Source organism: Pteropus alecto, unplaced genomic scaffold, assembly GCF_000325575.1.
Source record: "Pteropus alecto unplaced genomic scaffold, ASM32557v1 scaffold5, whole genome shotgun sequence".
Taxonomy (NCBI): domain Eukaryota; kingdom Metazoa; phylum Chordata; class Mammalia; order Chiroptera; family Pteropodidae; genus Pteropus; species Pteropus alecto.
In genome coordinates this window covers 30838026-30853639 of record NW_006441953.1, presented here as the reverse complement: position 1 = coordinate 30853639, position 15614 = coordinate 30838026, and the positions used below count along the sequence as shown (strand labels likewise).

At 63.6% G+C, this 15614-nt stretch overlaps 2 protein-coding genes across 2 annotated transcripts in view; one reads left to right on the top strand and one right to left on the bottom strand.

The window, feature by feature from the left end:
* The window catches only part of SORCS2 (sortilin related VPS10 domain containing receptor 2), a 377827-nt gene that overhangs the window by 163017 nt on the left and 199196 nt on the right, over positions 1-15614 (bottom strand). The window lies entirely within an intron of this gene.
* On the top strand, positions 2432-7790 carry PSAPL1 (prosaposin like 1). Its single transcript, XM_025051695.1, has one exon. The coding sequence runs from the start codon at positions 3910-3912 to the stop codon at positions 5476-5478; it is 1569 nt and encodes a 522-aa protein (XP_024907463.1). The 5' UTR covers positions 2432-3909; the 3' UTR covers positions 5479-7790.

Genomic DNA, 15614 nt, shown 5'->3' with positions numbered 1-15614 from the left:
ACCCAGCCCCCTCACCCACGCGCCCGCACCTGGTTCAGGTATGGGTTCAGGTATGCGCCTCCCACACAGCTCCCTGGCAGCTCTCACCTCGCCCCGCCCAGCTCCGCCAGGCCACGCTCAGCCTCTGTGCTGCGGGAACCAGGCCTGGCTCTGGGGGCTCTCCGGGGACTGGGGTGCCGCTCTAGAGGACGCCCTGACCCTGGCCTCAGCTGCCCTGCCCCTGCCCCCACCTGGGCGTCCTTTCTGCCGACCCCACAGAAACAGTACTTGGATGGATCCTTCTCAGAAGCAGCCGATGACCCCTCCAAGGGGCTCAGCGGCCAGGGGCGGGGGGCTGTCCATCCTCGCACTCCACGGGTGCTGGCACCTCCCTGCCTCCTGGCCACTGCACCAGGGGCAGCAGCGTCCACCACGGGGCCTTCACCCCAGTCCCGCTCCCCCTGGGTGTTGTCCCCTGGGGACTCACCCAGCGCTGCGCTCACAGCCCCGTCTCTTCTCTGGCCCCTCGTCCTGCTTTCTCTTTGATCTAGGGGACACGCTTCCACCTGGCATCACAATGGCCGCTTGGCATTTACTCCTTCCTGGGCTGTCCCCCACACCCACACGGGAATATCTGCTCCCCGTCTGTCCTCCTCCCCCGCGAGCCCCCAGCTCTCTCCAAAGGCCACAAAAATACGTGCGAAAGGAGTGACCGTCCTGGGTCCTGGGCAGGGGACCGGAGTGTCACTCGGAAGAAGGGCGGAGAGGAAGAGGGGCAGCCTGGGAGTGGGCAGGGGAGCGTCGAGCATGACCACAGCGGAGGGGTAGAGGACAGGAAGCCAGAGCTCTCTGGGCAGACATTCTGGAACTCAGGCCACAAGCCCAGGTGGGCTGGGGCTGGAGCCAGATGTCCCTGTCACTCCGTGTACACAGGGCTGCTCCTTCTACCTGCACAGCAGGGCGGCCGATGGCAGAACCTTCCAGACTCCCTGTCTGACAAGGTAAGCCTGAGCATATCCGACCTCCTCTGCTTCCCCTCCCAGACCAGCTCTGGATGAGGGTCCCTCCCCCACAAACACCGCCCTCCTGCCCCCTAACCCCACTGTGACCAGGCTTGTCTGTACTTGGGAAGTAAAAGTAAGTAACTGCCACGTAACTTCTTTAAACAAATGGAATTTGTTAAAAAACAAAACAAAACCAAACCCAGCAAATCCTGCCATTTGTTGAATGTGGCTGGTAGATCAACACTCGTCATATCATTTTCTGCTCATTCTACAGGGCCGAAATCAGAGCAATGTGCAGCGACGCTGCTGGGTGACAGCTGCCGGTGCCACCACTTCAGGAAAGTGAGCGGGGGCGTCCGTTCACACACGGACCCTGTGCCCCAGCAAGGCCCTCCCCCGGTGCCCAGCCAACAGAAACACACATTCTGCCCACTGCACCTGTGACCGAGACCTTGAATAACCCCACACTGGAACCCACGCGATGCCAGCCCGCGGTGGACGCGGTGGCCGTGCACGGGCCACCACGCAGCAGTGAAGGCGCACGGGCTGTGGGGTAAGATGACGGTGCCGTATGGACAGGTGACAAATGTGAGAAGGTCCTGGTCCCTGGGAGCCTAGGTATAAAGGGACGATGTCTCGGCAGGTTAGGAAAAGGATCTGTAAGCGCACAGTGTGCGCACAGGCGCGTAAACGGGAGGGAGGGAGGGAGGACCCCAGAGCACGCGGGCCCAGTGCGTCTGTGTAAAGGCCACAGGGGTCCTCGTCTATTTCTGCAACTGTGCCCTCACTGTGACATTACATCGGAGCAAAACGGACGGGGCTGAGGGCGGGGGGCACAGAGGACCCACCATGTCAGCGCCCCCTCCGCCCCGCGCCGAGCCCGGCAGACCAGGGGACGAGCGCGCCTCCGACCGCCTGCGGAGAAAGGCGCGCGCACCATCGTCCCAGCCGCCCCACGCCGGAAACGGCCCAAACGCCCTTCGAGGGAGGAGCAGATGAACACTGCGGGGGGTAGGCACCCCGCGGCATGCTGCAGAGAGAGCCCCCCGACTCCACGCGGCAGCGCGGACGGCTCTCGCAGACACGGGCAGGGGGCGGGACACGGGGGTGACGGGCGGATGCGCCGGGGGCTGCTGGGCTTCGTCACTCTGCTTCCAGCCCAGTTTGTGGCCCGTCACCGGGCTGGACGCTCACAGTGCTGCGCCTCTTCCTGTGCACGTGAACCATCTCGATTAAAAAGTTTAAAATTAGAACGTGCAAAGGAAAAGCCTCCTGTATACTTTGGAAAAGTAAAAAACAAATTCAGTATTTCAACAGCAGGGCGCTAGGCCCAGGGGGTGCAGAGATGAGGAGACGGCCCGGCCTCCGGGACGTGTGGCCTGCGTGTGGCAGACCGAGAGGGGCATCGTGTGCGGGACACCGAGGCAGCGGTGTGGGGCTGGGCCGTGAGGATGGACGGGAGGTCGGACTGCCCGGCCGAGCTCCCGGCACAGGCCCCCGCACGCATGGGGTCCACGCCATGGGCCAGGGCCTTCTGCTCCCTGGCCCTTGTGCCCACGGTCCCCAGGGGGTGAGACTGGGTGCCCATGCTATCAGGAGACACAGTGAATGACGGGCTGGCACGTACGAGTGTGCCGACGTGAACCCAGGCACGTCTCGGTAAGGGCGCCCGCGTCCACAGCCCCGCCGTGGTGGCTAATGAAGCCCAGCGGCTGCCATGCCGGCCGCTGAGAGAGCCCAGCCTCACGCTGTCCGAGGCCACGCCCGCCTCGGGTCAAGAGGAACCACGGTCCTGGGAAGTGGTGTGGAGAGCCCAGCCGGTGCCACTGTCCGCGTGTTCTTCTCAGGCACACGGCCGGGAGGCGGCAGATGGGACAGGCCTGTCCGCATCCCCGCACCGAGGCTGCTGCCATCCCAGCCCTCGACGCCCGGCCCAAAGAGCTGGGGTGCCCCCACCGAGATCGCAGAACCCTGGAATCGGAGCCGGGGCACAGGGCAGGGCCCGGGGCAGCCCCCGACCATCGGCCCTGCCCTGCCCATGCTCGCGGCCCGGTGGGGGTGGTGAGCACGTGGAAATCAGATCTGGGGAGCGGGCTCTGGACCCCTCCTGTTAACAGACAAGCCCTAACCCCAGACAACTGTGTGCATCTGCCCAGTGCTGACTCTTTAAAAACTAAGGACGAAAAATAATAACCAAGGACACAGGAACAGAGCCAACCCCTTTTGTGTGGGAGTGCTTTCAGCCCGCGCCGTCCCGCCCCCTGCGCCCCAGCCCACACGTGGCCTGGTTTCCAGCAGGAAGAAACTGACTAGGCCCGGGAAGCCATGTTGCAAGTGGCTTTGGTGTCGTGGCTTGTCCTGGGAGGTCGACGGCACTGTCATCGCAGATGGAGACGGAAGGCTCTGCAAGGCCACCTCCCCACCATCGAAGCCGGGCCAGACATGCCACTTAGGGCCAAACACAGAAAACAGCAGCGTCAGGAGCTGGCCAGTCACCGAATCCACTTACTCTTCTGGCAGAAAAGGATGGAATGACTCTATACCTCCCAGAGGCAGGGAAACAGTCCCTTGGGTCCCACATTCCAGGCGGGGACGCAGCTGTACCAACGAGTCAGGACAGGACGGAGCCCCGGGCAGCTGCTGCCGCCAGGAGGGGGCGGAGGGCTTCCCAGGAAAAGGGCCCTTGAATTGTGCTTCTTTCAAACAAGCTGGAGCTAAGTTTACCCAGGGGACAGAGAGACGCACGGTGTGCCCGGAGGAGCGCCCTGCGAGGGGCCTGTGCGAGGGGGCCCAGGTGTGAGTCAGGCTGCGGGAGGCGGCCCAGGGCGGGGCCCTGGTACAAATGCCCGGGGCCCTGTGGGACAGCTGGCTTTATAGCAGCAGCTGGGCTGCCGGGTGCACAGGAGCTGCCAAGTGACCGTGCAGCATGCTCCGCGCCCTGCTTCTCCTGCCCAGCCTCCTGGGGGCTGCCCTGGCCAGCCCCATCACGGGCCCTCAGGAGTGCACCAAGGGCCCGGCGGTGTGGTGTCAGGACCTGCACGCAGCCACGAGGTGCGGGGCCGTGGGGCACTGCCGAAGCACCGTCTGGACCGAGCCCAGCGCCAGGTCCCTGCCCTGTGACGTGTGCCTGGATGTGGTGGCCGCCGCCAGCGACGGGCTGAATCCCGGTGCCACAGAGACTGACATCCTGGCTTTGCTGACGAAGACTTGTGAGTGGCTTCCCAGCCAGGATGCTTCGGCCAAATGCAAGGGCATGGTGGACACCCACAGCTCGGCCATCCTGAACATGCTCTGGGAGGCGCCCGGCAGCTCCGCGGCACAGCTGTGTGCCGCGCTCACCCTCTGCCAGCCGCGGCAGGGGCACCCGGCCCCCCCAGGGCCACTCCCCGGCGACGACGCATCCGAGGCGGTGGCCCGCTTCATGACCCATGGGCCACTCAGCTTCCACCCGACACAGATGCCCGAGGACACTGTGTGCCGAGACTGTGTCCAGCTGGTCACCCAGCTCCAGAATGCTGTTGGGTCCAACGTATCCAGCTTGGCAGAAGCGACCACGGAGAAGCAGTGTGAGTCCCTGGGGCCGGACCTGGTTTTCCTCTGCAAGAACTACATCCTTCGGGTCCTGACCCCGGCTGAGCAGACACTGCAGCTCGTCCTCCCAGAGGACACCTGCAGAATGGGGGGCTTCTGTGAGGAGCTGCGGGGACCCGCTCCCCTGGCTCACAGGGCTGATGCAGATGGGGTCCCTTCTCTGGAGCCGGTGTCCCCGAGGAAGATGAGCGAGGTCCAGATGCACGCCGGCCTGACCTGTGAGGTGTGTCTGCAAGTGATCCAGGAGCTGGACCAGTGGCTGGAATCCAACAGCACCGAGGCCTTAATCAGCCGCGCCCTGGAGCGAGTGTGCTCAATGATGCCCAAGGCCATCGAGCAGCAGTGTGTCACCTTGGTGGATGCCTACAGCCCCTCTCTCATGCAGCTTGTGACCAGAATCACCCCAGAGAAGGTGTGTAACACCATCCGGCTCTGCCGCAGCCGGAGGCGGGCCCGGGCCATCCACAGGGCCCCCGAAACCACACCGTCCCCACTGCTGGACGGGGACAACCAGGGCAGCTTCTGCAACGGGTGCAAGAGGTTGCTCGGCGTGTCCGCCCGCAACCTGGACCGCAAGAGCACGCAGCGCGGCATCCTGCGGGCCTTCAAGGGCGGCTGCAGCATCCTGCCGCTGCTGTACATGGTGCAGTGTAACCGCTTCGTGGACGAGTACGAGCCCGTGCTCATCGCCAGCCTCATGGAGATGATGGACCCCGCGGCCCTGTGTGCGAAGGCAGGCGCCTGCCATGCCCCCAGGGCTCCGCTGCTGGGCACCGATCAGTGCGTCATGGGCCCCAGCTTCTGGTGCAGGAGCCCCGAGGCGGCTGAGATGTGTGACGCCGTGGAGCACTGCCAGCGTCTCATGTGGAAGGCGACACGCTTTCTCGAGGGAGAGCATGCATGACCGTGGCCGCCGGCGACCCAGCGCCGGCCAGTGCCCACCTGGAGGCCCTTGTCTCCTGGAATCCCACAGGGACCCTACGAGGCGGGTGCTGTCCTCATTCCCCTTTCACAGATGGAAACCCGAGGCTCCAGAGAAGCGGGGCTCACGGCCTGATCCTGCGGAGCCCCGTCCTACCAACTGTGCAGTGTGGCTCTGCCCTGACCGGCGTCGCCCACGGACTGAAACCAGGTGCTGGGCCACCGCCCCCTCCCAGCCCCCGTCACGGTGTCGGGAGCCTGCATGGCCTCACGCCCCCTCTCCGCACCTTGCTGATGAATGCCCAGCTGTGAGCCAGGCTGGAGGCACGGCTGGGGCGTTCGGAGGCCGAGGTGGGGGGCCCCCTCGCAGGTGGGTCCCATCCCTCTCGTCTGGCAGCTGGGGGTGGGGACCAAGTCTCATCCACGGCAGCATCACTGATTCAGGCCAGAGCCTCTCAATCTGGGTGCCTGGGGTGGCCCGAAGGTGTGCGTGAGGCACGGGTGTCTGTCAACCTTCCTGGGGACCCTCCTGGGAGGAGGCTGGCTCTGACTGCGTCCCCTAGGGATGCCTGGCTCAAAGAGGACCTTCCGATGCCTCAGCCACCACGGGACCCTCTCCCCGTGCCCCAGACCTGGCATCGGGAGCAGGAAAGCTTGTGCTGTCTCTGAATGAGGAGCTAAAAGTGAGCCGGGGAAGAGCCCCGTGGCTTCCAGGGCTGCGGGGCCATGCGGCGGTCAGCAAAGCCCTTTACCCACGGGAGCCTGTTTTCCAATCTGTAGAATAGGAGTGATCAGACCCACCTCACAGGGACAGTGAGACATTCAAGGAGGTGTCCACGAGCTTCCCCCCACCCGCCCCGAGACCACATCCATCACTCTGCTGGGACCAGCAAAACCCAGCTCGGGGTCCCCGGAAGAATCTGGCTATACGCGTTTGGAATAAACGGAGGCGTGTCCAAACCATGTTTGCTGTGCCCTCACTCAGCACGGGCCGGCTCCGGGGGCTGCCCGCCCCGTCCCTGCTGCCTCGCCTGGGGGCCCCTCCTGCGGGAAGCCCTCTGCCTGGTTTAGACACCCGTCGTGGTGTCCCCTCACCCACATGGTTTGCCGTCATCGGTCTCCCCCGTGCACTGTGAGCCCCCTGGGGACAGCCGCGGGGCTGTGTCTCGTGCCGGCACACAGTAGGTGCTAAAATGCTGTGTGTCCCATGAGGCCTGGCCCAGAGAGGCCCAGCCAGTGGTCACCTGCAGATGAACGCTCTCAGCAGAAGTGCCGGCCTGGGTGGGCAGCGACCTCAGCAGGTGCTCTTTTCCAAGGCCACACCTGAGCTCTTAGGTCAATGTCCCAGGCCCCGACCGTTGCCCTGGGAACACAGGTGTACTTGGCCCGAGTCTCTGGACTCCCGGTGCTGGCTGGGCCTGGGTCCCCTGGTCAGCCCTGTCCAGGATGAGGACGGCGAGAAGCTGGTAATCATAATGTCGCACCGACCCGCGAGCCCGGATGTGGCCACGGGAAGCCAGCAGCCATGTCAGATTCCAAACACGGAGCCTAGTGACGGATGGACTTGCAAACGGAAGGACTGTGAAGGAGCCACGGTCCCCAGGACTGGCCCTAGAGGCTGTCAGTCTGCCGGCAGGTGTCCCCTGTCTGACAGGATGGAGCTGTAGCCCCTCCTCTGGCCTGGTCTGGGGGGGATACCTGCTGACAGCTGTGTGACAAGTCAGTTTCCTGGGATGTCACTAGTCACACATGGCTGGCCTGTGAGAGCCCAGGAGATGAGTGCCACCTCTCCCAGGTGACCCACATGCAGAGCTGAGACGCTCTCCTGGACCCTCGGGCCCTGAGCTCTCCCCGTCCCCAGCCCAAAGCTGCCTGTGGCAGGCGGGCAGGTGGCGTCTCCACGTGCTCCTTCCCTCTGCTCCCCCGACCCCAGGCCTGGGAGCCGGCTGCCACCACCGGCATACTGTACGGGCGAGGCTGCATGCCGGCCCAGCCAGCGCACCCTTCGCATGGCGGCCGTCCAAGGACGATGACCTCCGGGGGACCTGCAGGGGGCTTGCTCTGCACCCCGGCCGGGCGCGGCCCCAGAGCTCTGCCTGGCTTCACTCCTCATCCTCAACCACCCCCACAAGAAGGCGCCGTCATCGCCCCATCTCAGAGGCAGGAACAGAGGCCAAGAGGGTCAGTGACCCGCCCAAGGTCACACAGCCAGCAGGCGGCCGTGCCTCTGACCCTCGCAGCCACTGCACTCAAGGCCTGACTCCACCACGCCCCGACCCCTGCCCGCTTCCTCATTGCTCAAATGCTGGGTGACACGCATGTCCGGAAGGGACAGACGGCCACGTGCGGGAGGGCCGGCTTCACTCAGGCACAGGCGGGGGGCGGGGGGCGCTCGTCCTGTCCCCAGCCCGCCTCTGACCACGCCCTGTTCTCTTTCCGCGTCTCCTCTAAGGCGCACTGTGACTTCGGGGCTGACGCGGCCCACTGCCTGCCCCCCGTCAGCCCCTCAACCGCTTCCGGCCACTGGTTTATCGTTTCCTTCATCAAATTCCTTCTCGATTAGACAGCTGGGGGACGACGCATTAGCTGATTACTGGTGCCGAGGCCACGAGGGGTGCAGGGGTGCGGGGACGCCCGCCCAGTCTGCGTCTGCGAATGGAGGGCCCTGGGGGCGCCCGCGCGGCTGGGAGCTCGCGATGTCAGCACCGCCTTCCTGACCTCTCGGCTCAGGGTGGACCGAGTGTGAGCTGTGTGCACACACGCATGTCTGCACAGCGGTGTTGTGCAAAGCAGAAGCCTAAGCCCACCGCAGCCCAGCGCGGGGGACACAGACGAGCCCCTCCGCGCTCCTTCCTCCGCCTCAGCCCCAGCAGCCCCAGACACGGCCCCCGGCTCTGGAAGCGCCTTGGCAGCCAGCAACCCGGCTGCAGGACCGGTGCGGTGGGCGCCCTGCTGGGGTCCTGCTCCCCCCGCCCCCACCTTCCCTCAGCACAGCAGCCCAGTCCGCGGGGAGGGCCCCTCCTTCTGGCAGAACTGAACCCCGTCACCTCCCAGCGAGGTCTGACCGCGTCCCTGCCCAGCGCTGCCTAGTCTACTCCCTGTGCCATTCCCCCGCGGCTGTCACCTCCATGGGACACACTGTGGACGTCGCTTATCAATCACATTTGTGGTCGGTCTCCCCTGGTGCAGCCTACAGTCCAGGAGGACAGGGCTGTCCTCAGTGGTCCCCACCACGCCCCCACCTCCTGGGACAGAGCGGCTCAGGACAGGGCCCCGTGCGTGTGCGTCAGGCGAAATTACGGACACTGGCTCTGTGTGACCGTCACCTTCAGCCGCAGTCTTCCTCTGGTCTGCCCGTCGTGGGCACACGGCCCTCCGTCCACCACCCCCCGCGGGTCTGCAGCCAACGCAGCTGGGGGAGGGAGGGGGGTTGTAAGTGACGTTCATCCCGGGGAGAACGTGCTGGAGAAATCGAAACCACGCCACTTCCCATCCTGAGTCCTGGCTCCGGGCCCAGCACCCCAGGATGGGGCCACCTCTCCTCTGTGCCTCGTTTCCCTTCTGTAGCCGAAGAGGCTGGACTAGACGGGGACAGGGCACAAGCACCCCGGTGGCCCTGGCGGAACATGGCCCCGGCCGCCCCTTCCTCCAATGTCTCCAGAGGTCCGGGCCTCAGGCTGCGCACGAGAGATCTCAGGACCCTTAAATGCTGGCGGCCCAGCCTCGCGGCTTCAAGTCCTCTCTGGCCAGCTAAGCACGCCTGAAGGTTAGGCCCGGCTCGTAGGCCACCAGCAGGTCACCTCCAGGGACCACGAACCTAGAGAACATGCGATTTCCTGCCTGGGCCTCCTGACAACCACTGGACGGCTCAGGAGCCCTGGACGCTGCTTTCCAGTTCTCGCCGAGCCCAGAAAGGCCTGGAACCTGTCCGGTGGGGGCTCCTCGCCGGGAGGGAAACTGTGTCACAAGCCATTTATTTAGGACAAGAGGAGTAATGGCAAAGTCGGGGCAGGGTTTCACCGCCCCAAACCAGTTTCTCAGGCTGACCTTCCCACAGGGAGGCGCCGGTTAGGAAAGGCAGGGACAGCTGTCTTATCTCAATGTCGCCTACTGTCCCTGGAGACGGAGAGAAGCTACGTGCATTGCCCGAGGCCACTCAGGCCGTCCCGTGGGACTCGCAGCCAAGCTTCACCCACAGCCACCCACAGACAGAGTTGGGGGCCCCTCGCGAAACCGAAGACCGAGGCTCTCGCGCTGCTGTGCTGGTAGGCGGCTTGGGCCTGGGGGAGGCTCTGGAATGGCTGACCGCGGCCAGCAGGGGAGGGTCACGGGCAGCCTCTGGAACCCTCACGTGCAGGGCTTCTCCTCACCTGCCCACGCCGAGCTCAGCCCACAACGGGCAAGGACAGGGGAGGGGCGGGCTCTGTCCCCCTTCTGCTGACCCCACACCCACAGGAGAGAATTAGCACCTGCACTCCGGAGGGTGGTGAGCAGGGAGCCACAGGGGAGGCGGGGTCTGAGCGGGCCTGACGGCGCTGGCCAGGTGACCTTCCCAGGGCATGTGGGAGCCTGTCTGTGGTGACAGCCGACTTAGGCAGGCACTGCATGCCCGTCATAGCACCCACACCCCTCAGTGATGACGAAGTGGTCCCCCCGCCTGCTTCCCCTGCCGAGACCCTCCTGAGAAGCCATCAGAGCACGGGGCTGTGGGAGCTGCTGGGTGACGCCCTGAGGCAATGCTTCTGCCCCCACGAGGGAGCGGGGCCAGCAAGGGGGGTGCTGCTCCCGACGCAGGGGCGGCCTGGGCACCACTGGTCCCTCCGAGCGCCATCCCCCTCCTGGTCCACAGGGCTGTGACCGCCCAGATGTGACGGCCACAAGGCAGGACTCAGCGTCCGCACTGGGAAACAAGGGCAGTGAAACCAAGCGTGACAAAGGGACACCTCAGGGTCACACGGCACTCGGGCCAGGATCCCCCAGGCTGCAGAGCTCCCCAACCCTCTCTGCCCCGGGCGCTCCTGCGGACGGAGGGAGGTTACGACCCCACTGCTCAGGAGAGGAACGGAGGCCACCTCCTCAGACAGCTGGGGTGGGGGGGCGAGGTGGACAAGGGCACACATCCCTTCCCAGCTCTGTGCTCGGCAACCTCACTCTGGGGGCTGGAGACCGGCCGCAGCGGGAGAACTCACACCGGGGACAGGGCGGAGGCGCACATCGGTGCCGGGGCTTCTGCTGGAGCCCGGCTGCTGAGTGCCGGCCAGCGCGCCGCAGTTCCTGAAGCTCCAGAAGCCTGGGTCCCCAGGTGGCCGCCGGGCGGCTGGCCTCTCCCCGGTGCTGACTCCGCCAAAGACAGGCCCGGTGCTGGGCACGCACGGACCCTGGTCCCAGGCAGGAAACAGACCCGTCTCCACCCCGAGCGGCTCGCAGACACGCCACACAAGACGCCCGCTCTCTGCTTTCACCGCCCCGGGTAGACCTACTGTGTGCCAGGCGCGGTCCGAGGCACTGGGCCACAAGAGCGAAGCGCACAGCAGTGACCCCAGGAAGTGGAAGTCAGGAGGAATGACGGAGGTTAAAGGTCACGCCCTGGAAGAGCAGGTGACCCCAGTAACGCTGGCCCTCCTCGGCAGAGCTCTGAGAGGAAAGAGACCCATTTCACAGGTGGGCGAACAGGCTCAGAAACAGCTCGTGACTCGCCTAAGGTCGCGCGTAAATGGCAGAGCTGGGACGCAGGGAACTAGGTGCCTATAATTCCCCCAGACTTTAATGAACATTAGTTTTTACCCCAAAACAAAGTAATATTCATAGCATGATAAGACACTACGCATCTCAGCCCCTCTGCCAAGCAAACTCTGCCAGAACCAGTGGGCTCCCTTTTTGTAGACAAGGAAACCAGGGCTCAGAGAAACGGCTGTTCCCACACCCACTAGGAACCAGCAGCACTGGGGACCCAGCCCCGGACGCCGCTTGCCGGTCAGCAGGTGTATGGCCACACCCCTCAAAGCACGCTCAAGCGAGGTGCACTACACCATAGAAAACGAAGACAGTTTTTGACACGCGTTCCACTCGGGGTGGGGGTGGGGGTTATTAAAATGCAGTAACTCTCCAGGCAGAGTGCGGCTCGAACCCAAGTGCAGGGGAGGGAGGTCTGTGCGCAGACCGCGGGAGACGCGGGGGCGGGGGGGGCGATGAGTGGGGGCAGAGGCCAACATTCCGGGTCCCGTTTCAGACTCGGCCCCTCCGGGAACCTGAGGAAGCAGGACCCTGCTCTCAGCTGGGTCCCGGAGGCCAAGGGGGTGACATGGCCCGGCAGAGTGCGGCTCGAACCCAAGTGCAGGGGAGGGAGGTCTGTGCGCAGACCGCGGGAGACGCGGGGGCGGGGGGGGCGATGAGTGGGGGCAGAGGCCAACATTCCGGGTCCCGTTTCAGACTCAGCCCCTCCGGGAACCTGAGGAAGCAGGACTCTGCTCTCAGCTGGGTCCCAGAGGGCAAGGGGGTGACATGGCCTACTTGGCCAGCTGGCCTAACCATGCCTCCCCGTACCCTACGACTGCATTCCCGCCCCTCCGAACGCTGCGGCCACGGGCCCACCCTACTCCACCAGCCCGGGCACAGCTGCCACCACCTACAGGCCAGCGTCCAGTCCCCTTTGACTGACACACGAGGCCTCCTTGGTACCACCCCGCTGGGCCACCATCCCCTGTTCACCCCACGTTTCGGCCACTCCAAACTTCTCAGGGTCCCTCCCTGCCCCGGCCAGCTCACGGCTCATGCTCCTGCACGGAGGCCTCCCCTGCCTTTCCGCCCGGAACGCTCCTGGCTCGCCTTTCAAAGCCCAGTCCAGACACCACCTGCTCTGAGGCGCCCACGCACCCCCTCCTGTGGGCTCCTCAGCACCAGACGTCGGTCCCCCCATCAGGCTCGTCTCCTCAGACAAGGTGGTTGTCTCACTCGTGGCCAGTCCTCAGGCCTGGCAAAATGCCAGGACAAAGAGGATGCTCAAGAAATGTTTACAGAACTGAATTATCTGAAAATGTGTCTTAACACCTTATGTTCAATCTTGATGGCCCAGGTAGGACTTCGATGGACCAGAGACACAGACACAACCTAAGGGCCACCGTCTCTGGATGCCTTCATGTCTCGTATGGTCAAGAGAATCACAGGTCCCCTAACGTGCTCACACCCTCAGCCCGGAGCTGGAGCGTACGTTACCGGATGGGCAAAAGGGACTTTTCCAAAGCGATTGAGAGCTCTGAGATGAGGCCATCACCTTGGATTATCCAAACGAACCCGATCTGACCACGTGGGTCTTTAGAAGGGAAAACCTTTCCAAGCTGTGGTCAGACAGAGAGACGGGAAAACAAAAGGGTCAGAGAGGGTCGACCCTGCTGGCCGGGCCCACGGAGGGAGGGCCGGGGGCCCAGGATGCAGGAAGTGGATCCCCCCCTAAAGTGTCAGGAACGGGACCCGGCCCGGTCAACACCTCGATTTTAGCCGGCGACACCCACGTCCAACTCCCGCCCTCTAGAACTAAGCAATGATAAACCTATGCTGTTTCAAGCCACTGAGTTTGCAGTAATTTGTTAAGAGAAAAGGAGAGACAGAGACAGAGACAGAAGGAAAGAAAGAAAGGAGGAAAGACAGACAGACGAATGCGCCCCGTGCACCCCTGGCCGTCTGCCGTGGGGCCCCCGAAGCCGGGTCTCTCCAGCCCCTGCGCCATGCTCTGCAGCCCCCCTGCCTGGACTCCATCCTCCCATTTTACCCGCCCTTCTCAGCCCGGCAAACTCCCGTCCATCCTTCAGAACCCGCTCCCCAGGTCCCTGTCACGGGACCCTGTCCCAGCATGCCCCGAGGCTCGGCGGTGTCCCAGGGCGCACACACTGGGGGCGTCACCTTGGATTCCCCGCCTTCCCACTGGAGGGCAGGATCCTGGACGGCAAGCGCCAGGGCCCCGTTCCTGCCGCATCTCTGATGCCTGGGACAGTGCCTGACACGCTGCACGACACCGGTGAGCAGCTGGCAAGTGACCGGGGCTCGGGGTGGTCAAGGTCGGGGCGTCCATGGGATCTGCAGACCGGAAGGTGCACCCTGCCTTGCGGCCCCAGCTTCCCTGTAGCTGCACCTGCAGAGGCGCAGAGGAGGCAGGTCGCCTCACACTCGTCTGGGTCCCTCCCGCTGAGTGGCTCTTCCCTGTCTCTGCTTCCCCGTACCGCCCGTAGCAGCCTCCGAGGCCGACCCTCCACACGGCCTGGAATCCGACATGGGGGAGAGAGGGAGGCTGCGCCCAGGAGCGCCCCGCAAGAACAGCGGGGACGTGGGGACAGTGCGCGGACAGGGCCACCAACACCGCCTTCTTCACTTCTTTACACTGGCGAAAGTGGAAAACGGCCCCGTGCCGGAAAATGAACAGAGCTTCCTTCAGCTGAGAGCGTATTACGTGGCCACTAAAAACAGTAGTTTGAAAACACACAGTGGTGGAGGCAAAGGTTTAATATATAACATTAAATTGGAATTCAAAATTTATTTATGTGCATCTTTAAAAAGACTAGTGAGAATATTCCCCTCGAGTATTAAGCTGAGATCTCTGAGGGGAGTTAACACCGAGGATTGTTTTCATGCCGTACTTAAGTCTCCACAATTTCTGCGATGATCGTACATTGTCATTATTTCAAATAAGGTTTGTTTTAGGGAGAACTTTCTGGAGCGGGATTTAGCGACACCCTTACCAAGAATCTCCTACAAGGGCTAAAGGCAGTACACAGCGTCGCACTCTGGGGCAACGGGAGGTGGTGACCGCTGACTCGTGAGTGGCGCTTCGAGGGTTTCCACGTGCTCGGTAGGTCGCCCCCGGCTCTCTTCGGCTCCAGAGCTTCTGCGGGTGCAGAAACCCAGGAAACCGCCCCCACCCCAGAGAGGAGACGAGCAGGGGTCTCTGGGACAGGGGCTGGGAGAGCTCGAAGAAGGCGCCTGACCGGCCGGGGTTTGGTGGGGACGCGGGAAGGGCTTCCTGGGAGGGGAACGTCGGGCGCGGTGGGCGCAGGGGAAGCGGGGAGGGATTCGTAAGGAGTTCCTGTGGGTGGGGAGGGCAGAGGCCCACAGGGAAGTGCCCTGCCCAGTGGAGGGACAGCAAGAGAACGCTGCAGGGAGAGTCGGCAAGTGTCCCGAGGACCCACGGGATCAGGTCGTCACCACAAAGCACACAGGCGACTTCTCCCCACCGAGCATCTGTCCCCTACTTCTCCGAAAAGCACCTGAGAGAACTGTATGGGTCAGGGAGTCATGCTGTGGGCTCACAATGTGCCAGGTCGCCTGCGCACGCTAGGCTGTCGTCATCACCGCAAGAGAAACCGGAGCCCTGCACAAACGGTCGGAAAGCTGAAGTCAGAACAAACACTGCTTGGGGCTGTTCCAAAGAACCGGGGAAGCTGTCTGCTTTTCCGAGAATTCTTCTAGAGCCTGGGGATGGCCCTTCCGGCCTGCAGGACAAGGATGGAGAAAACCGCATGTAACACACACCACATGGGGCAGCCCAGGGGGGATGCGGCTCCCTGAAGGTTGGGCCCACACAGAGGCCCAGATGTGAGCCTGACTAGAACGGAGCCTAGAATGTTCTGATCATCCGCCGAGGCTAGCAGCTGAACCTCTGCCATCCAGCCTCGGGTTAAAGAGGACATGGATTTGCCAGAGCTCGCGGGACGGATGCTGGGGACAGCGGAGATGAGCACGCTGAGAAGGTGCTGTGGAAGGCACGGGGCAGGCACAGCTGCCTTGAAAGAGAGGGAGACTGTGGTGCTTGGGGGCCGGGGCTGGACCTTCTTCCAGGAAGTCTTCCTCGAGTACCGCGCCCCTACTCAGCAGAGTCGGGGTGCCAGTGTCTCCCAGGCTCTCTTGGCCCCATCACAGTACAGATTACATCCATCGTCCTGGGGTGTTTGCTTCTCTGTACGTGCTACTAAACTGTGAGTCTTGAAGGTCATTTATCATAGTTTACTCAAACCCAGAGCCCGGATGGATGGATGGATGGATGGATGGATGGATGGGGATGAATGGATAGATGGATAGATGGGTAGATGGTGGGTGAACGGATGGATAGGTGGATGGTGGATAGAGATGAAT

Excerpts from the sequence above, each read along its gene's own strand:
- PSAPL1 (XM_025051695.1), top strand. The coding sequence starts at position 3,910 with ATGCTCCGCGCCCTGCTTCTCCTGCCCAGCCTCCTGGGGGCTGCCCTG.